The sequence below is a fragment of the Mustelus asterias genome, chromosome X, assembly GCF_964213995.1.
Source record: "Mustelus asterias chromosome X, sMusAst1.hap1.1, whole genome shotgun sequence".
Classification (NCBI taxonomy): domain Eukaryota; kingdom Metazoa; phylum Chordata; class Chondrichthyes; order Carcharhiniformes; family Triakidae; genus Mustelus; species Mustelus asterias.
The window spans coordinates 6,951,283-6,974,422 of NC_135834.1; the positions used below are offsets into that span (position 1 = coordinate 6,951,283).

The window sequence follows — 23,140 nt, forward strand, 5'->3', positions numbered from 1 at the left end:
GGGAAGGTATCAGGGTCAAGGGTGGGTACCGGTAGACAGGAAGGTGGGTTGAAGTGTGTCTACTTCAATGCAAGGAGCATCTGGAACAAGGTAGATGAACTTGGGGCGTGGATTGGTACTTGGGACTACGATGTTGTGGCCATTACGGAGACGTGGGTAGAACAAGGACAGGAATGGTTGTTGGACGTTCCGGGGTATAGATGTTTCAGTAAGTGTAGGGAAGCTGGTAAAAGAGGTGGAGGAGTGGCATTGTTAATCAAGGATAGTTTAACGGCTGCAGAAAGGCACTTCGAGGGGGATCTGCATACTGAGGTAATATGGGCTGAAGTTAGAAATAGGAAAGGAGCGGTCATGTTGTTAGGAGTTTACTATAGGCCCCCAAACAGTAATAGAGATGTGGAGGAAGAAATTGCTAAGCAGATTATGGATATGTGTGGGGGTCACAGGGTAGTTGTCATGGGGGACTTTAACTTTCCAAATATTGATTGGAACCTTTGTAGGTCAAATAGTTCGGATGGGGCAGTTTTTGTGCAGTGTGTGCAGGAGGGTTTCCTGACACAATATGTGGATAGGCCGACAAGAGGTGAGGCCACATTGGATTTGGTACTGGGAAATGAACCGGGCCAAGTGTTAGATTTGGTTGTGGGAGAGCACTTTGGAGATAGTGACCACAATTCGGTATCTTTTGTTATTGCAATGGAGAGGGATAGGGCCGTACGGCAGGGCAAGGTTTACAATTGGGGGAGAGGTAATTATGATGCGATTAGGCAAGAGTTTTTGAGGAAGAGAAGGTGTTACAGGCTAATAGGCTGGAGGAAATAGTTGTTCGGAGGGAGGATGTCCTGGCAGTTTTGAATAAACTGAAGGTCGATAAGTCCCCTGGGCCTGATGAAATATATCCTAGGATTCTTTGGGAGGCAAGGGATGAGATTGCAGAGCCTTTGGCTTTGAACTTTGGGTCCTCACTGTCCACGGGGATGGTGCCAGAGGACTGGAGAGTGGCGAATGTTGTTCCTCTGTTTAAGAAAGGGAATAGAAATGACCCTGGTAATTATAGACCGGTTAGTCTTACTTCGGTGGTTGGTAAATTGATGGAAAAGGTCCTTGGGGATGGGATTTACGACCATTTAGAAAGATGCGGATTAATCCGGGATAGTCAGCACGGATTCGTGAAGGGCAAGTTGTGCCTCACAAGTTTGATTGAATTTTTTGAGGAGGTAACTAAGTGTGTTGATGAAGGTAAGGCAGTTGATGTCATATACATGGATTTTAATAAGGCGTTTGATAAGGTCCCCCATGGTCGGCTTATGATGAAAGTAAGGAGGTGTGGGATAGAGGGAAAGTTGGCAGATTGGATAGGTAATTGGCTATCTGATCGAAGACAGAGGGTGGTGGTGGATGGAAAATTTTCTGACTGGAGGCAGGTTGCTAGCGGAGTGCCACAGGGATCAGTGCTTGGTTCTCTGCTCTTTGTGATTTTTATTAATGACTTAGAGGAGGGGGCTGAAGGGTGGATCAGTAAATTTGCTGATGACACCAAGATTGGTGGAGTAGTGGATGAGGTGGAGGGCTGTTGTAGGCTGCAAAGAGACATAGATAGGATGCAAAGCTGGGCTGAAAAATGGCAAATGGAGTTTAACCCTCTTAAATGTGAGGTGATTCATTTTGGTAGGACAAATTTAAATGTGGATTACAGGGTCAAAGGTAGGGTTCTGAAGACTGTGGAGGAACAGAGAGATCTTGGGGTCCATATCCACAGACCTCTAAAGGTTGCCACTCAAGTGGATAGAGCTGTGAAGAAGGCCTATAGTGTGTTAGCTTTTATTAACAGGGGCTTGGAGTTTAAGAGCCGTGGGGTTATGCTGCAACTGTACAGGACCTTGGTGAGACCACATTTGGAATATTGTGTGCAGTTCTGGTCACCTCACTATAAGAAGGATGTGGAAGCACTGGAAAGAGTGCAGAGGAGATTTACCAGGATGCTGCCTGGTTTGGAGGGTAGGTCTTATGAGGAAAGGTTGAGGGAGCGAGGGCTGTTCTCTCTGGAATGGAAGAGGTTGAGGGGAGACTTAATAGAGGTTTATAAAATGATGAAGGGGATAGATAGAGTGAACGTTCAAAGACTATTTCCTCGGGTGGATGGAGCTATTACAAGGGGGCATAACTATAGGGTTCATGGTGGGAGATATAGGAAGGACATCAGAGGTAGGTTCTTTACGCAGAGAGTGGTTGGGGTGTGGAATGGACTGCCTGCAGTGATAGTGGAGTCAAACACTTTAGGAACATTTAAGCGGTTATTGGATGGGCACATGGAGCACACCAGGATGATTGGGAGTGGGATAGCTTGATCTTGGTTTCAGATAAAGCTCGGCACAACATTGTGGGCCGAAGGGCCTGTTCTGTGCTGTACTGTTCTATGTTCTATGTGGTGTAGGTACACCCACGGTGCTGTTAGGGAGGGAGTTCCAGGATTGTTATTGGACATCAGTCCGTCCATGTGGTGTAGGTACACCCACAGTGCTGTTAGGGAGGGAGTTCCAGGATTGTTATTGGACATCAGTCCGTCTATGTGGTGTTGGTACACCCACAGTGCTGTTAGGGAGGGAGTTCCAGGATTGTTATTGGACATCAGTCAGTCCATGTGGTGTAGGTACACCCACCGTGCTGTTAGGGCCAGAGTTCCAGGATTGTTCTTGGACATCAGTCAGTCCATGTGGTGTTGGTACACCCACAGTGCTGTTAGGGAGGGAGTTCCAGGATTGTTATTGGACATCAGTCAGTCCATGTGGTGTAGGTACACCCACAGTGCTGTTAGGGACGGAGTTCCAGGATTGTTATTGGATAGTCAGTCAGTCCATGTGGTGTAGGTACACCCACAGTGCTGTTAGGGAGGGAGTTCCAGGATTTTGACCCAGTGACAGTGAAGGAACGGCGATATATTTCCAAGTCAGGATGGTGAGTGGCTTGGAGGGGAACTTGCAGGTGATGGTGTTCCCAGGTACCTGCTGCCCTTGTCCTTCTAGATGGAAGTGGTCTTGGGTTTGGAAGGTGCTGTCGAAGGATCTTTGGTGAGTTGCTGCAGTGCATCTTGTAGATGGTACACACTGCTGCTACTGAGCGTCGGTGGTGGAGGGAGTGAATGTTTGTGGATGGGGGGCCAATCAAGCGGGGCTGCTTTGTCCTGGATGGTGTTGAGCTTCTTGAGTGTTGTTGGAGCCGCACCCATCCAGGCAAGTGGGGAGTATTCCATCACACTCCTGACTTGTGCCTTGTAGATGGTGGACAGGCTTTGGGGAGTCAGGAGGTGAGTTACTCACCGCAGGATTCCCAGCCTCTGACCTGCTCTGGTAGCCACAGTATTTATGTGGCTGGGTCCAGTTCAGTCTCTGGTCAATGGAAACCCCCCAGGATGTTGATGGGTGGGTGATTCAGAGACGGTAATGCCATTGAATGTCAAGGGACTGACTCTTACTGCTCTCTGTTCTGATATGAAGAACAGTCGCTTGGATGAGGTTTGTGTTGGAACAATTCCTTCTTGAGTGCTGAAGCCATCCAAAGCTTTGCATGGCCATCTTGGTGTTCGGAGGTCATGCTCACTGGTGGCCCTCTCCTGCTTGGTGACGCCGGTTAGAAAGCAGCATGCTGGGACGGGGGAAGGTGGATTGGAGTTTGGTGTAAAGCGGTGTTTTTGAAATTGCAGGAGTATGCTTCACTCAGTTCCATTCACCTCATCATTCGTGCTGACATCAGCGTGAAGTCCAGCATAAAAAACCTGAAGGTGGAAAATGCGACAACTCAGGTACGAACATCACTCCAAATCTAACATTGGCTCTCTGATCACCACAAGTCGGCCATGACAGTTTCAAAGCACATTTCCCCAGCAGTTAGTCTCCCTGCACCATCAGGGCGATGACCCATTCACATTGGGACCAGGCTCTCTGGAAATGTCTGAAATGTAAAGCCGACATGTCCGTTTTGAAGAATTGATGCCCCAATACTCTCACATCGGCTCATTTTGGACCGGCAGAGACTTGCTGCTGCCCATCCTTGCTGTTCCTCCTCCTTCACCACCCCTTCGTCCCCTCCCCCACCTCAACCCCCTGATTTTCCCCTCCCCCTCTCATATCTTCCCCTCCCCTCCCCTTCAACCCCCATCTTCATGCCCCCCCTTCCCCTCCCCCATCCCCATCTTGCTCTCCCCTACCCTTAACCCCTGCGTCTACCTCTCCCCTTCCCCATTGCCCTCTCCCCTATCCCCCCGCACCCAGCGTCCCCTCACATCCTCCCCCACTTTCCCCTCACTACCAAAGACATCCATACAACCCTGACACACAACAAAAAGACATTGTCTTTGAAGGAAGTATCTTGGACTCCAGCTACAGCGCCAACCTCAGCTGGAGGGGGACAAATGGCAAGAACTGCCATTGGGTCTTCACACACACTCTCTCTCTCTCTCTCACACACACTCTCTCTCACACACACACTCTCTCTCACACACACACACACTCTCTCTCACACACTCTCTCTCTCACACACACTCTCTCTCTCTCACACACTCACACACACACACTCTCTCTCACACACACTCTCTCACACACACACTCTCTCACACACTCTCTCTCTCTCTCACACACTCTCCCTCACACACACACTTTCTCTCTCACACTCTCTCTCATACACTCTCTCACACACTCTCACACACACTCTCTCTCACACACTCTCTCTCACACACACTTTCTCACACACACTCTCTCACACACTCTCTCTCACACACTCTCACACACACACTCTCTCTCACATACACTCACTCTCACACACACACTCACTCTCACACACACACACTCTCACACACACACACACACACACACACTCTCTCACACATTCTCTCACACACACTCTCTCACACACACACTCTCTCTCACACTCTCTCTGACACACACACACTCTCATACACACACACACACACAGACACTCTCTCTCACACACACTCTCTCTCACACACTCTCTCTCACACACACTTTCTCACACACACTCTCTCTCACACACACTCTCTCACACACACTTTCTCACACACACTTTCTCACACACACTCTCTCTCACACACTCTCTCTCACACACACTTTCTCACACACACTCTCTCTCACACACACTCTCTCTCTCACACACACTCTCTCTCTCTCTCTCACACACACACACACACACACACACACACACACACACACACACACACACACACACACACACACACACACACACACACACACACACACACACACACTGCTTTCTGAGTCTGTGAGCGTGTATTACAATTGCTGTCGCCTTTAATCTATCCAGACTCTCTTGAAAATATACCCGGAAAAGGCGAGTGTGGGATATGTCGGGGCCCCCTGGCTGATAATCCTCATTGCTGTGCTTGCAGGAATCCTAGTCCTGGCTCTGCTTGTGTTCCTACTCTGGAAGGTAAGCGTGGATCTGATATAACTGGTGACTCTTTCAATGGGTGGCTCTGATTTCAACCAATTCACCCCGGGAATCTGCTTCTTCCATGTTTGTGTGGGGGTTGGAGCAACATGCACAGAAATGTTGCTCAGTAATTAGTTGTAGGGTGCAGATGGAGCATTCCAGTCCAAGACAAAACAGCATGGTCCATTTCAGGCTGATACACTCTCAAATCTTAGCGCCATGCATCATGAACCAGTCTGATGCCAGCTCTGGTCGCTGTTACACCAGTATCTAGGGTCTGGATAGAAAGAGACCTTTGCTGTTTTGATTTACTCATGGGATTTGGGCATCCCATGAATGAATACAGGTATGTTTTATACAGGTTTAAGTTTAAAGTTTATTTATTTGTGTCACAAGTAGACTTACATTAACACTGTAATGAAGTTACTGTGAAAATCCCCTCGTCACCACACTCCTGTTCGGGTACACTGAGGGAGAATTTAGCATGGCCAATCCACCTAACCAGCACGTCTTTGGACTGTGGGAGGAAACCGGAGCACCCGGAGGAAACCCACGCAGACACGGGGAGAACGTGCAGACTCCACACAGACAGTGACCCAAGCCGGGAATCGAACCCGGGTCCCTGGCGCTGTGGGGCAGCCGTGCTAACCACTGTGCCACCGTGCCGTCCCCAACGTTTATTTAGTAGTGTCACAAGCAGGCTTATATTAACACTGCAATGAAGTTACTGTGAAAATCCCTTCCATCGCCACATTCTGGCGCCTGTTCGGGTACACTGAGGGAGAATTTAGCACGGCCAATGCACCCTAACCAGCACATCTTTGGGACTGTGGGAGGAAACCGGAGCACCCGGAGGAAACCCACGCAGACACGGGGAGAATGTGCAAACTCTGCACAGACGATGACCCAAGCTGGGAATTGAACCCGGGTCCCTGGCGCTGTGAGGCAGCAGCGCCAACCACTGTGCCACCGTGCCGGGAGGTTTAATATAACCTCCTTATTTTTGTACCCATTGCCTTTTCTCCCAAGTGTTGAACTAGGCTGCGTGGGAGTGAAGGATGGAGACCTAGCACTACGGTATTGTAGCCAGGTCTTTGGCCCTCAGGAGGCGCTGGGGAGGTATAAGACTGGCAAATTTACCCTGCTATCCATCTTGAAAGCTGCACTCTCCAGCTCTGATGATTTGGTCACCTTGTATCGAGTGACATGGCCGTCACAGATCAGAATCAGTTCACTCGACTGCTTACGTTGTCGAACATATTTGACATGCAGTTCGTTGTAAGTCACGCGGGGTGAAAGTTCCACGCAATTGTATCGGAAAGGTTCTTTCTGAGCAGAACTTTGCACTCTGAAGACCATCAGAAATTGGATCATTCGGCCCCTCGAGCCCTGCTCCCCCATTCAGTAAGATCATGGCTGGTCCGACATTCCTCAGGTCCACTTTCCTGCCCTTTCCCGATAACCCTTGATTCCCCCACTGATCAAAAATCTATCTTAAATATACACAAGGACTCTGCCCCCCACAGTCTCTGTGACACAGCGTTCCAAAGACTCACAACCCTCTGAGAGAAGAAATTCCTCCTCATCTCAGTCTTAGATCGGTGCCCCTTTATTCTGAGACGATGCCCTCTGGTTCTAGACTCTCCCAGGAGGGGGAAACAGGGTGCAATTTTCCTGTCCCACGCACCATGGGGGTTGTAGCGGGCTGGGGGGGGGGGGGGGGGTGGACCATGCAAAGGTTGACCTCGGGCAGGGATTTTCCGGTCTTGGGGCGAGCGCGGCTGGAAGATCCCACCCTATGGGCGGGATTTTCCGGCCTCGCTCATCCCGAAACCGTAAAATCCCGCCTCGAGGTCAACGGGCCTTTCCACAGTCCGCCCCTCGCCCGCTCCGATTCCCGTGGTGGGCGGGATGATAAAATTCTGGCCTGTGTGTCCGGCCTGTAATGCACGAGGAAAATTCCTCTCCAAGGATTGGTTAAAGTCCAAATTAATGACTGCAGGAAGGAGGGGAAGCTTGCTCAATGGGTTGTAAAGTTAATCACGCAAAATATCAAAAATGAAGGATTTTGAATTCCTTCGAATGAGAAAGGGACAAACTACACGGCTTGGGGTGGTGATATGGGTACCTGCCAGGTGCCTGTTGTTTCAGGAATTTTCCTCAGGATGGAGGGAATTCTGTTGTCAAGTTGATTCCTGGTGGCTAACCGGAGGCAGTACCGTAGTGGTACCGTCGCTCGGTTAGTAATCCAGAGATCAGAGTGAAGCTCTGGGGACTCGGGTTCGAATCCCACCACAGCAGATGGTGAAATTTGAATTTAAGAAAAATCTGGGATTAAGTTTACCGTTGCTGCTTGTTGTGGTTGATTCAGAATGCCCCTTCTGAAATGGCCTGGCAAGCCGCTCAGTCCAAGGACAGTTAGGGATGGGCAATAAATGCCAACATCTCATGAATGGGTAAAGCATTTTTTTCCCCTTTTTCGTTACCTGAAGAATCTTTTATTCATGTTTTGTCTGCACTTCAGCCCCACGCTCCTGATCTATGGGCACCCGGTGCGGAGACAGGGGGGATGTAGGACCCCTCCCTCGTGAACTTGCTCCTGGGCTTGGCCCAGCTTGCATTAAACAGATCCAGGCAGCGGGCGACCGAGGGGGGGGTCATCTGACCTGACTGTCTGCCCCTCTGCCGCGGCTATATTCGCAGGCGGGTGTCCCTGGAGAGGGAGGGTGCGGAGTCCGCGGGCGCCGTTGAGACCTTCCATGCCCGTCGGGCACCGCAGGGGCTGGGGTTTATTATTGACATTTTTAATCATGTTTTGCTTTGATGTTTTCAACTACCATAGAATCCCTACAGTGCAGAAGGAGGCCACTTGGCCCATCACGTCTGCACCGACCACAATCCCACCCAGGCCCTATCCCCGTAATCCCATACATTTACCCTAGCTAGTCCTCCTGACACTGAGGGGCAATTTAGCACGGCCAATCCACCAAACACGCACATCTTTGGAGTGCGGGAGGAAACCGGAGCACCCGGAGGAAACCCACGCAGACACAGGGAGAACGTGCAGACTCCGCACAGACAGTGACCCAAGCCGGGAATCCGGCCCAGGTCCCTGGCGCTGGGAGGCAGCAGTGCTAACCACTGTGCTACCCTGTGGTTTGAGTTTCCTTTACGCTTTCTGTTACGGGCACTTGCCTCCCCCCTCCCCCCCTTTAGGGGGCTGTTCCTTTGACTTTGTCCCTCAGTTGGTTTAATATAGCCGATTGGATTTGCCAAAAGAATGGCTACACTCCTGCGGCACAGTGGCAGTGTCCCTATCTCTTGACCAGAAGCTCGTGGTTCGAGTGCCACGCCAGGACCTGTTGGCCTCGGAAGGAATGTTCCGAGTGCGGTTTGATGGGCTGATAATCAACTCGGGAATCCATTTTCCCCGTCCTTCCCTCAAAGGGGGGAAGAAAAATGCGTGGGTGTGAAGAGACACCAAAAAAACCCAACAATACCTGAAAGGAGAAACGGTACCCCACCCGCACCACCTCTGACCTGCCTTTGGAGGGCGCCTCGCTCATCCCGACTTGCTTTTCCTGTCGTAACGCTGGCCAAACGTTGCTTCCTTGTAGTGCGGTTTCTTCAAGCGAACGAGCAAAGACTCCCAGTATGAAACTGAATATCACAGGGCCCATCTTCAAACCCAGCCGTCGGACCAGCAGAAAATGGCCGCCGAGGCCTAATGCCCCACGTCTGCAGCTGGTAATTGTAGTGACAAAGCCTGTGCTTGGCCCGGGTGGTTGCTGTGATAGCGGGCAGTGCCAGTGGGCATGGTGTGTGTTTTTTTTCTTTTTGCACGGGCACTCAGCACTTGTATGCCGGAGGCGTGTAAGGATTATCAGTAAGTCGCAAAGGTTTAAACGGATCAAAGAAGGGGGTATGGAACTAGTTACGTTCCCTTAGACTACACCCATTTCTCCCCCTCTCCCTTTGAAAAGGGGGGTGAGCTATTTGTACTGAGCAATTGGAAAGATCTGACCCTCAAACAAAGAACAATACAGCACAGGAACAGGCCCTCCAAGCCTGCGCCAATCACATTGTCCTATCAAGGCCAACCGCCTGTATGCAAATTTGTCATCAACTCTTAGAAGTGTGCAGCAAGGAGAGAATTTTTCATGTGCAAAGGAGAATTTTCTTATCAATAAAATCTCTCTCTAGCCCAAAAAAGGGAACGAAACGTGTTGAATCTACTTCTGGGGACAAAGAACAGTCCAGCACAGGAACAGGCCCTTCGGCCCACCAAGCCTGTGCCGATCACGTTGTCCTATCTAGACCAACAGCCTGTATCCCTCTATTCCCCATCTGTTCATGTGTCTGTCCAGATAAGTCTTAAATGTCGCTAATGTATCTGCCACAACCACCTCACTTGGCAGCGCATTCCAGGCCCCCACCACCCTCTGTGTAAAAAACTTCCCCCGCACATCTCCACTGAACCTTTCCCCCCTTATCTTGAACTTGTGACCCCTTGTAATTGTCATTTCTGCCCTGGGAAAAAGCTTCCAACTGTTCACCCTATCCCTACCCCTCATAATTTTATAAACTTCTATTGGGTCACCCCCTCAACCTCCGTCTTTCCAGGGAGAACAATCCCAGTTTATTCAATCTCTCCTCACAGCTAATACCCTCCATACCAGGCAACATCCTGGTAAACCTTTCCTGCACTCTCTCCAAAGCCTCCACGTCCTTCTGGTAGTGTGGCGACCAGAATTGGACACAGTATTCCAAATGTGGCCTAACCAACATTTTACACAACTGTAACATAATTTGCCAACTCGATGCCCCGTCCGATGAAGACAAGCATGCCATATGGTTTCTGCACCACCTTTTCCACCTGTGCTGCCACTTGAAAGATCTGTGGACCTGTACTCCCAGATCTCTCTGTGTGTCTATGCTCCTGATAGTTCCTGATGTGTTTACCCCAGTCCAACGCTGGCTTCTCCACATCCTGGTGGTTCTGCCATTTATTTTATAGCTCCCACCTGAATTGGATCTACCTAAATGCATCACCTCTCATTTGTCCAGCTAGCAACGAGTGAAGCTTTTCCAGTCCACTATCTGAGCATAAAGTCGATCAAAACCAGTCAAATTTCAGCATCAAGTGGGGGGAAAAAACTTTCCTGACAAATCCCGGCAATTTGCACTGGAGAGGGTAAAGGGAAGATTCACCAGGATGCTGCCTGGGATGGAACATTTAAGTTATGAAGAGAGGTTGGGTAGGCTTGGGTTGTTTTCTCTGGAGCAGAGAAGACTGAGGGGTGACCTGATCGAGGTGTTCAAGATTATGAGGGACATGGACAGGGTGGATAAGGAGCAGCTGTTCCCGTTAGTTGAAGGGTCAGTCACGAGGGGACACAGTGTCAAGGTGAGGGGTGGGAGGTTTGGGGGGATGTGAGGTAAAACTTTTTACCCAGAGGGTGGTGAGGGTCTGGCGTGCACTGCCTGGGAGGGTGGTGGAAGCGGGATGCCTCACATCCTTTAAAACTTTCAGGTTTAAGTTTATTTATTAGTGTCACAAGTAGGCTTACATTAACACTGCAATGAAGTTACTGTGAAAATCCCCCTAGTCGCCCACACTCCTGTTCGGGTAACACTGAGGGAGAATTTAGCACGGCCAACGCACCTAACCAGCACGTCTTTCAGACTGTGGGAGGAAACCGGAGTACCCGGAGGAAACCCACGCAGACACGGGGAGAACGTGCAGACTCCTCACAGACAGTGACCCAAGCCGGGAATCGAACCCGGGTCCCTGGAGCTGTGAGGCAGCAGTGCTAACCACTGTGCCACCGTGCTACCCCCTGGAAAAGTATCTGGATGAGCACTTGGCACGCCATAACATTCAGGGCTATGGGCCAAGTGCTGGTAAATGGGATTAGGTGGGAGGTGATGTGTTTCTCGTGTATCGGTGCAGACTCGATGGGCCGAAGGGTCTTTTCTGCTCTGTATGATTCTCTGAAATCCATTGAATCTCCAATCAGCTCCACTGATCAATTTTAAGAGCCGCCAGCACTCCCCATAATCCTTTTCTGGGTCTTTTACCTCAGTGATATTGATGAGGTTTCTGTTTTTGGAGTTGGGTGTATTTATGGCAGGTGATTGGAGGTTGTCTTCAGGGCAAATTTGCAGTCTTTAACCAATTGAAACAAATGGAGCATGCTGGGAAAACTCAGCAGGCCTGGCGACATCCATAGAGAGAGAGAACAGAGTTAACGTTTCAAGTCCAGATTATAGAATCATAGAATCCTACAGTGCAGAAGGAGGACATTCGGCCCATCGAGTTTGCACCGACTACAATCCCATCCAGGCCCGATCCCCATAACCCCATGTATTTACCCTGCTAATCTCCCTGACACTAAGGGGCAATTTAGCACGGCCAATCCACTTAACCCGCACATCTTTGGACTGTGTGAGGAAACCGGAGCACCCGGAGGAAACCCACGCAGACACGGGGAGAACGTGCAAACTCCACACAGACAGTGACCCGAGGCCGGGAATCGAACTCGGGTCCCTGGCGCTGTGAGGCAGCAGTGCTAACCACTGTGCCACCGTGCCGCCCTTTGACTCTCTATCAAAATTGAGAGGGAAAATATGTTAGATGTCATACTATAGTTGGAAAAGATTGCGACAAAAGTGTAGCAATCTCAAGAACGAAAGATAGATGACCAGGTGCGGAGGGGGTGGGGGTGGTGGGGGGGGGGGAGGAGTGTTTTTTTGTTCGGGTCCCTGAGCAGAAACCCCAAAGTATGTTGTGAACCCCGACTAGACCCCAACAGTTTTTCTGTTTTGGCATTAGTGTGAGGATAAGGTGTTTAGCTCCAGATGTGATTCTATTGACACCAGAAATGTTTTATCAACACAAACTTTATTTCACAATAACTATAACAAACGAAATCGCTTACCTTTTACCAATTGAAAGACTTAAACATGACACTACAATTCTTAACTGCTAACCTATCTCTATGAGTTCCAATTTAAGCAATATTCCTATTATAGACTTAAACTCCTCTTCAAAACCAGTTAGCAACACACAGGCTGACGTGCTTATACTTGTTAACAGTCCTAGAGCCTTTGGACACCTCTGGAGAGAGAGAGACACACCTGTCTTCTGACAGCCCTAAATAGCAGCCTCCAGAGAGAGCGAGAGAGAGAGAGAGAGAGACACCTGTTGTCTGATACTCAAATAGCAGCCTCCAGAGAGAGAGAGAGACAGAATGACGTCTTCAGAACCAAGCAGAAACTGACTGTTTGAAAATATAAGAGACTGTGTGTTTTTCCTGCAAGCGTAGCTCCTCCCATTGACATGACTCTGACTCTGTCATCAACCCCAGGGGATTTGATTTTGATTTGATTTATTATTGTCACATGTATTGGGATACAGTGAAAAGTATTGTTTCTTGCACACTATACAGACAAAGCATACCATTCATAGAGTACATAGGGGAGAAGGAAAGAAGAGGGTGCGGAATGTAATGTTACAGTCATAGTTAGGGTGTAGAGAAAGATCAACTTAATGCGAGGTAAGTCCATTCAAAAGTCTGACAGCAGCAGGGAAGAAGCTGTTCTTGAGTCGGTTGGTGCGTGACCTCAGACTTTTGTATCTTTTTCCCGACAGAAGAAGGTGGAAGAGAGAATGTCCGGGGTGCGTGGGGTCCTCTATTATGCTGGCTGCTTTGCCGAGGCAGCGGGAAGTATAGACAGAGTCAATGGATGGGAGGCTGGTTTGCGTGATGGAGTGGGATTCATTCACGACCTTTTGTAGTTCCTTGCGGTCTTGGGCGGAGCAGGAGCCCCATACCAAGCTGTGATACAACCAGAAAGAATACTTTCTGTGGTGCACCTGTAAAAGTTAGAGAGAGTCGTAGCTGACATGCCAAATTTCCTTAGTCTGAGAAAGTAGAGGCATTGGTGGGGCTTTCTTAACTATAGTGTTGGTGTGGAGGGACCAGGACAGGTTGTTGGTGACCGAGAAACTTGAAGCTCTCGACCATTTCTACTTCATCCCTGTTGATGTAGACAGGGGCATGTTCTCCTCTACATGTTCTGGGTACATGGAGGGTAGGTCTTATGAGGAAAGGTTGAGGGAACTTGGGCTTTTCTCTTTGGAGCGGAGGAGGTTGAGAGGAGACTTGATAGAGGTTTATAAGATGATGAGGGGGATAGATAGAGTGAACGTTCAAAGACTATTTCCTCGGGTGAATGGAGCGGTAACTAGGGGGCATAACTATAGGGTTCGTGGTGGGAGATATAGGAAGGATGTCCGAGGTAGGTTTTTTACTCAGAGAGTGGTTGGGGTGTGGAATGGACTGCCTGCAGTGATAGTGGAGTCAGAAACTTTAGGAACATTTAAGAAGCTATTGGATAGGCACATGGAGTACTTCGGGATGATAGGGAGGAAATAGCTTGATCTGGGTTTCAGACAAAGCTCGGCACAACATCGTGGGCCGAAGGGCCTGTTCTGTGCTGTACTGTTCTATGTTCTCCACTAAAGACATTCATCACTTGAGGCAAGGCATCAGTGGACAGACTTGAAATAGTCATTGTGACTTGCTGAGGGAATAATCCTTACACGACCTCGTTTACTGTGATGGTAACGGATGGGTTTGCTGTGTGTGCGTGCGCGTGTGCGCGCATGTGTGCGTGTGTGCGTGTGTGTAGCATGCATTCCCGTTGATGTGTTTTTCAGCCCCATACCTTGTGGAGTTTGGATTTGTTTGTAGTATGTGCACAGGAAGATGGGCCTGAGATGCTCTGCATGAAGCACATCCTTTAATCGTGGGGTTTTATCCCCGAGGTCTCAGAAACCTGTCCTCCCCCCTTCCCTTCCCCCGTTGCTTGTTTGACTGCACTGTAATGGTCGGATCTCGGCTGTTTTCTCTGCTGAGGTAACGCCAGCCTGGGCCATTCTGAATGCTTCGGGTTTCGTGAAGAAAAGAACACCACAAAGTCTCACCTTGGGAAACATACTGGAATGTTACCGTCCCGCCCACCACGGGAATGGGAGCGGGCGAGGAGCGCTCCACGGAAAGGTCCATTGACCTCGGGCGGGATTTTACGGTTTCGGGATGAGCGAGGCCATAAAATCCCGCCCACTATTTAGCATTCTGTCTCTCCTCCCTTTCAAGGATCTCCCGAGGTTGCGTTCGATGAGGCTTCCTCGACTCACAAGCTAGTCGTTCTGTCCACTTCCGAAAGCTGAGACGGTTGGTGAACAGGATATCCATTTATGTGCAGCTGAGATACCAACAAGGGGTTGGGTAGAAATCTGACCAATCTCGGGCAAACGTAACTGGGAATCAAGGGTGGGCCACGAACCTGTGACAGATAGATTTTACTCAAATTCCAGTAACTCGTCCCAAAGCGCTTGACAGCCAATGCAATGCAGTTGCTGTTGGATTGCAGGAAGAAACATAGCCAGTGGTTTGAAAGAAGATGTGTAGATTCCATGGCTTAGCCATGGGAAGGACGGGGATAGGGCAGGGGGAGAAGGGCTGACTAAGATACTCTGTCAGAGAGAGTCAGTACAGACTTGATGGGCCGAATGGCCTCTTCTGCATATTCTATAGTCCTTGATATAGAGGGAGTACAGCAAGGTTTTTCAGGCTGATTCCTGGGATGGCAGGTCTCTCATATGAGGAGAGACTGAGTCGGTTCGGATTATATTCACTGGAGTTTAGAAGAGTGAGAGGGGATCCCATAGAAACTTATAAAATTCTAACAGGATTAGACGGGTAGATTCAGAAAGAATGTTCCCGATGGTGAGGGAGTCCAGAACTAGGGGTCATAGTTTGAGGATAAGGGGTAAACTTATAAAATTCTAACAGGGTTAGACAGGGTAGATTCAGAAAGAATGTTCCTGATGGTGGGGGGAGTCCAGAACTAGGGGTCATAGTTTGAGGATAAGGGGTAAACTTATAAAATTCTAACAGGGTTAGACAGGGTAGATTCAGAAAGAATGTTCCCGATGGTGAGGGAGTCCAGAACTAGGGGTCATGGTTTGAGGATAAGGGGTAAACCTTTTCGGACTGAGGTGAGGAGAAATTTCTTCACCCAGAGGGTGGTGAATGTGTGGAATTCACTCCCACAGAAAGTAGTTGAGGCCAAAACGTTGTGTGATTTCAAGAAGAAATTAGATATCGCTCTTGGGGCTAAAGGGATATAGGGGGATCAGGATATTGAATAGAATCCCGACAGTACAGAAGGAGGCCATTTGGCCTATCTAGTCTGTACTAGCCACAATCCCACCCAGACCCTATTCCCGTAACCCCACACATTTACCCTGCTAATCCCCTGACACTAGGGGCAATTTAGCATGGCCAATCCACCTAACCCACACACCTTTGGAGTGTGGGAGGAAACCGGAGCACCCGGAGGAAACCCACGCAGACACAGGGAGAACGTGCAGACTCCACACAGGCAATGGCCCGAGCTAGGAATCGAACCCGGGACCCTGGCGCTGTGAGGCAGCAGCGCTAACCACTGTGCCGCCTCATTTTGAATGATAAAAGAGACAGCATTTTCAGGGTCGAAGGGGGGGGACAGCGGGAAAGCCACATCTGAAACCTTGTGTTGCTTAAAGGAACCGCAGTCTGCCCCTGGCCCGTAGGCTGAAATTTTACCGGCCCGCCCGTCAGGGGAATTGGAGCGGGCGAGGGGCCGGTGCATGGGAAGGTCCGTTGACCTCGGGCGGGATTTTACGGTTTTGGGATGAGCGAGGCTGGAAAAACCCGGCCATAATGTCAAAACTGTGATTTCATGCCACATTCTAAAATGTCCTCTTTCTCTCTCTCTCTATGTCGCTCTCTCTGTTTTTTACAGTGTGGATTTTTTAAGCGCTCCCGTTACAATGACACAGTCCCACAATACCACGCCGTCCGGATAGGCAAAGAAGAACGACAGCTACACATGGATGAAAAAAAGACACAATATCAAAAGGAATGGATGACCCATTGGATTGACGCTGACAGCTACTCATGAGAATCTTATTTATTTTTATATTCTTTAATACTGAGGCCTAACGATCCAACAGCAAAACACAACCCCACCCCCTGCCTGCCACTCCCAAAGTAATCCCTGTATGTTTCTGATTATAGCACTGAAATCGAACACATCCATGTTCTGAGATGGTGAGAGCTACCATCTTTGCACCTGGGCACAATGTCTGCCACCCGCCAACGCTCTAATACCTCCGTGACCATCTGATCGGGAACCGTCATGGTGCTCGCTGTTCAACAGTCAACAGACTTGGTGTCATTTGTACTAGTTGTATACATGGGTAATAAGACCCACCCGCCAACCATGCGCCTGCTGCCTTGGTGTGGCTCAAATATCGGTTGGCATAATCTGTCGTCACTGGGTTTCCGAGTTGAACGTGGATTCAGGAAATCGAGGGCTCCCTTGTAACTGATCGGACCTCACGCCCTGACCTTGGAGTCGTTTTGTGACCCCAGTCCACGCAGGTTTGCGCGAAAGCTGATTAGCCGAAAGATGTCCTTTGTCCACGGCTCTGCTGTTGAGACGTCGCAGAGTAAGCCAAGACCTCGTGGCTCCTCCGGCCACCTCAACTCGACACGGTGGCGCAGTGGTTAGCACTGCTGCCTCACAGCGCCAGGGACCCAGGTTCGATTACCGGCTTGGGTCACTGTCTGTGTGGAGTTTGCACGTTCTCCCCATGTTTACGTAGGTTTCCTCCGGGTGCTCCGGGTTCCTCCCACAGTCCAAAAGACATGTGGGTTAAGTGGATTGGCCATGCTAAATTGCCCCTTAGTCCAAAGATGTGCAGGTTAGGTGGATTGGCCATGCTAAATTGCCCCTTACTGTCCAAAGATGTGCAGATTAGGTGGATTGGCCATGCTAAATTGCCCCTTACTGTCCAAAAATGTGCAGATTAGGTGGATTGGCCATGCTAAATTGCCCCTTACTGTCCAAAGATGTGCAGGTTAGGTGGATTGGCCATGCTAAATTGTTCTTTAGTGTATAATGATGTGCAGGTTAGGGGGATTGGCCATGCTAAATTGCCCCTTGGTGTCCAAAGATGTGTAGGTTAGGCGGATTGGCCATGCTAAATTGCCCTTTAATATTGGGAGGATTAACACGGCAAATACATGGAGTTCTAGGGATAGGGCCTGGATGGGATTGTTGTCGGTGCAGGCTCGATGGGCCGAATGGCCTTCTGTACTGTAGGGATTCAAACCCAAAGTCTGCGTCCATTTATTTTGACGCTCACCACCCGTGGCACTTTTGCTCCCAAAGTCAGGAGCTTGGAGCAATCTCACGCGATAGGGATCTCGAGGTGTTGGCAGCATAATCACCAAATCAAAGGATAATGTTTACGGAATAGAGAAATGAAACGTGAGGACTTGTGTCGAACAAGCCCGAAGCGTCGTTTCCCGCGAATGGCTGAGGGCGGTCTCAGGGATGTCAAACGGCTGCCGGCAAATGCGGCAGCCATCTTGAGCACAGCAAGATTCCAGCAACAGCAGTGAGGTGGCTGACACAGGAAGTGGCTGATTCGGCCCAGTTGCCGATGTTTCTGCTTCAGGGAAACCCCTTCCCGCCCCTCTCCGCCTGTCCCTATCACCAGATAATCTGGTTCATTACAAAGGTGAATGAATCCATGGGGCCCCTCAGTAGTACCCCCGCCCCTTCCGGTCGAACACTTGAGGTTGTCAGCAGTGAGTGCTCCCACTGAGCCCAGCTATGATTCTGGGAGATCAGTGAGTTTGTCCTGTAAACGGTCCCGAGGTTTGAGTAAGCCGCCACAATGGAATTTTTGCACATTGCCTCCCCAAACCTGGGATAGACAAATGGACGGATGGACTGGACTTTCAGTTCCATCTTTCAATGCTCTTTCAGTCTGGAAGACAATACCCAATTCCCATCAAAATCAACACAGTCGCGGACGATGGAGTCATTCTATGTGGTGAGGATATACGTGCGATGTTAATTTTACTCGGTAGAGCCCAGTTTAGTGACAGGGAGATAACACTAAAGGATAGGCCTTCCCAGTGGAATGGCAGCTTGCAAAATGAGTCCTCGTAAAGTGTCCACGGACTTGTTTTGAGAGTTAACCTTGTTACCCTCATGGTCATTTCATAGAATCATAGAATCCCTACAGTGCAGAAGGAGCCTATTCGGCCTGTCGAGCCTGCACCAACAGTCCCTCCCAGGCCCTAACCCCGTAACCCCATACATTTACCCTAGCTGATCCCCCTAACACGAAGGGACAATTTTGCATGGCCAATCCCCCTAACCTACACATCTTTGGACACTAAGCGACAATTTTGCGTGGCCAATCCACCTAACCTGCACATCTTTGGACACTAAGGGACAATTTAGCATGGCCAATCCACCTAACCTGCACATCTTTGGACACTAAGGGACAATTTAGCATAGCCAATCCACCTAACCTGCACATCTTTGGACACTAAGGGACAATTTAGCATGGCCAATCCACCTAACCTGCACATCTTTGGACACTAAGGGACAATTTAGCATGGCCAATCCACCTAACCTACACATCTTTGGACACTAAGGGGCAATTTAGCATGGCCAATCCACCTAACCTACACATCTTTGGACACTAAGGGGCAATTTAGCATGGCCAATCCACCTAACCTACACATCTTTGGACACTAAGGGGCAATTTAGCATGGCCAATCCCCCTAACCTACACATCTTTGGACACTAAGGGACAATTTAGCATGGCCAATCCACCTAACCTGCACATCTTTGGATACTAAGGGGCAATTTAGCATGGCCAATCCACCTAACCTGCACATCTTTGGATACGAAGGGACAATTTAGCATGGCCAATCAACCTAACCTATACATCTTTGGACACTAAGGGACAATTTAGCATGGCCAATCCACCTAACCTGCACATCTTTTGGAGTGTGGGAGGAAACCGGAGCACCCGGAGGAAATCCACACAGATATGGACGAAGGATGTCATCAAACTTCAATGAGTGGGCTGAGATACTGAGCAAAGGCCATATAAATCATCAGAATTAATGTCACTTTGTTCAATTCCTATCCGGTTTTCTGTTGTAAAATTGCTGTTGCCAAATGTCACTCCAATTCCTGATCCAGATGGCTAACCTGTGGCACTGTGGGAGAATATTTGGCACAAATTCAAGCATTTATATCACAGCTCTGCTACTGAAACTGGCTCGAGATCTGTTAAAATCTCCTATTTTAAACGTGGGGGCACACTCAGTGCCAAAACTAAATAGCTGCCACTGGCAACTATACAAGCCGCCAAATGTCGAACGTTGGGCCTACTCAGACAGGCCAAGATCTCAGCCTGCCCGTGCAAGCCAAAAATATCTCTTCCCCTGCACGGTTGTTTCAGTGTTTCCACCTGTGCTGACCCACAATCTGATCGAGGTGAATCCCCAAGCGCCCTTCATCTTTTTTTCAGCATGGAAACAGGCCCTTCGGCCCAACTTGTCCATGCCGCCCAGTTTTTACCACTAAGCTAGTCCCAATTGCCCGCGTTTGGCCCATATCCCCCTCTACCCATCTTACCCATGTAACTATCTAAATGCTTTTTAAAAGACAAAATTGTACCCGCCTCTACTACTACCTCTGGCAGCTCGTTCCAGACACTCACCACCCTCTGTGTGAAAAAATTGCCCCTCTGGACCCTTCTGTATCTCTCCCCTTTCACCTTAAACCTGTGTTCTCTAGTTTTAGATTCCCCTACCTTTGGGAAAAGATATTGACTATCTAGCTGATCTGTGCCCCTCATTATTTTATAGACCTCTATAAGATCACCCCTCAGCCTCCTACACTCCAGAGAAAAAAGTCCCAGTCTATCCAGCCTCTCCTTATAACTCAAACCATCAAGTCCCGGTAGCATCCTAGTAAATCTTTTCTGCACTCTTTCTAGTTTAATAATATCCTTTCTATAATAGGGTGACCAGAACTGTGCAGTTTTCCAAGTGTGGCCTTACCAATGTCTTGTACAACTTAAACAAGATGTCCCAACTCCTGTATGTCATGTTTTGACCGATGAAACCAAGCCAAATGCCTTCTTTGTATTCAAGAGGCGGCTGGATATAACACTTGGGGCAAATGGGATCAAAGGTTATGGGGAAAAGGCAGGATTAGGCTATTGAGTTGTACGATCAGCCATGATTGTAATGAATGGGGGAGCAGGCTCGAAGGGCCAAATGGCCTCCTCCTGCTCCTATCTTCTATGTTTCTATGTTTCATCACCCTGCCCACCTGTGACTCCACTTTCAAGGAGCTATGAACATGTACCCCTCGATCTCTTTGCTCTGTAACTCTCCCCAATGCCCTCCCATTAACTGAGTAAGTCCTGCCCCGATTCGATCTACCAAAATGCATCACCTCACATTTATCTAAATTAAACTCCATCTGCCATTCATTGGCCCACTGGCCCAATTGATCAAAGAACAAAGAACAAAGAACAATACAGCACAGGAACAGGCCCTTCGGCCCTCCAAGCCCGCGCCGCTCCCCGGTCCAGGATTGAATCCTGAATCCAGGATCCCCGCCCAATTTTCCAGCCTATCTACATACCAATATCCTATCCACCGAGCTGTCCCTCACAGCTACGATGCTTTGTTCATTACAACCTATTAACTCACCCCCACCCCCCTATTCCAGACCATGTGATCCCCAGGGAGAGGCGAAAACCCAGAGTGAAAAACCCCAGGGCCAATATGGGGAAAAAAAAAAATCTGGGAAATTCCTCTCCGACCCCCTGAGGCGATCGAAACGAGTCCAGGAGATCACAATGGCCCTGATCGGAAAATGCTTCCCAACCCTAGTCATTTCCACTTCCATGAACACCATATGAATTCCCTGCCCCCGAGACAGGTTCCCAACTATCCGCAGTCTCGCTCTGTACTGGCACCAGCAAGATGATCATAGAATGAAGCCTTGAAACGAGAAACAAGGAACAATTAGCCCGCGCCGCTCCCTGGTCCAAACTAGACCACTCTTTTGTATCCCTCCATTCCCACTCCGGTCATATAGCTGTCTAGATAAGTCTTAAACGTTCCCAGTGTGTCCGCCTCCACCACCTTGCCCGGCAACACATCAAGATCCCGTTGCAATCCTAGATAACCTTCTTCACTGTCCACTATGCCACCAATCATGGTGTCATCTGCAAACTTACTAACCATGCCTCCTCAATTCTCATCTTTCTTGTTTTGTTCAAGCCCTTTGGGACGGTTTTCACCCACTCACGGGCGGCCGGCCACCATGGCAGCGAAGCAACCTGCCGACTGCCCCCTTTCACCGATGACGTTGGCGTCTCCACGGCAACGACGGTGCCAGGCCTGTTGTGTTGTCAGATCACAGGAAGCGGCAAGCACCCGCTGACGGAATGCTTTGGGACTGACCCAGGTGTTCTGCCTGTGGGCGTAAGGCACTGACGAACACTAGTGTGCGTGGAGGTTGGCAGCGCCCGAAGTGAATCCTGACCTATCGCTGCTTTTGCAGGGGCAAGTCACTGTGAGAAACTAAAACTGAAAAGTAATAGCCACTCCAGAGAATAGATTGCTTCAATCCAGGTCAGACTTCCTGATGAATGTTCTCTGTGAACTGACATGTACTTTAGGATTCGCTGTGTGTTATATTTTAATGACTGGAAAGACCAAAGTGTTTTCAAGTGGGAATTTAAGAGCAGAAATTACGGGAAATATGCAGAGGGTGTGAAAAACAAAAGGTTTCAGGTGAAATACTCTCCCTCCAAAGCCCTCTTTCTCTTTAAAACCTGTTTGAACGGCAAGCGTTTTCTGTCTGGGTTTAGAAACATTGAAACTCGAAGCAGGAGGAGGCCATTCGGCCCTTCAATCCTGCTCTGCCATTCATTTTGATCATGGCTGATCATCAAATTCAATATCCTGATCCCCCCTTCCCCCCATATCCCTTGATCCCTTTAGAGTCATAGAATCCCTACAGTGCAGAAGGAGGCCATTTGGCCCATCGAGTCTGCACCGATCACAATCCTACTCAGGCCCTATTCCCAGATGTTTACCCTGCTCGTCCCCCTGACACTGAGCGTTAATTTAGCATGGCCAATCCACCTAACCTACACATCTTTGGACACTAGGGTCAATTTAGCATGGCCAATCCACCTAACCTGCACATCTTTGGACATTAAGGGGCAATTTAGCATGGCCAATCCACCTAACCTGCACATCTTTGGATTGTGGGAGGAAACCGGAGCACCTGGAGGAAACCCACACAGACACGGGGAGAACGTGCAAACTCCGCACAGACAGTGACCCGAGGCCGGAATTGAACCCGGATCCCTGGCGCTGTGAGGCAGCAGTGCTAACCACTGTGCTACCGCTGGGCTGGCATCTGGCAAATTCTTAAGCGTGCGTTCATGCTCTCTGACGTTTGTTGTCGTGATTGGACGGCTGGCCACGTCCGGGGGTGAGACTGCCGCCTTTCACCGATTAATCTGGCCCCTTCCGATGAGGCACTTTCCAGCCTTCTGGCCTCAACATTGAGTTCAACACCTTTCGACAGTAACATCCCCCGCCCTTTTGTAGTTTGTTGTCCGTTATTTATAGAATCTTACAATGCAGAAGGAGGCCATTCAGCCCATCGAGTCTGTGCCAACCACAACCCACCCAGGCCCTATACCCATAAC

At 49.4% G+C, this 23,140-nt stretch overlaps 1 protein-coding gene across 5 annotated transcripts in view; it reads left to right on the top strand.

The window, feature by feature from the left end:
- LOC144481878 (integrin alpha-7-like) overlaps nt 1-18,963 on the top strand; it is a 211,015-nt gene extending 192,052 nt beyond the window's left edge. For 3 of the 5 annotated variants that reach the window (XM_078201024.1, XM_078201026.1, XM_078201027.1), the window contains 3 exons: nt 3,701-3,799; nt 5,335-5,460; nt 16,321-18,963. In XM_078201024.1, the coding sequence (XP_078057150.1) occupies nt 3,701-3,799; nt 5,335-5,460; nt 16,321-16,479 (384 nt within the window). In that variant the 3' untranslated portion in view covers nt 16,480-18,963. Of the gene's footprint in view, nt 1-3,700; nt 3,800-5,334; nt 5,461-9,080; nt 9,211-16,320 lie in introns of all 5 variants that reach the window. The other 2 variants (XM_078201025.1, XM_078201028.1) reach the window with 1 other exon arrangement.
- Nucleotides 18,964-23,140: the final 4,177 nt, after the last annotated feature.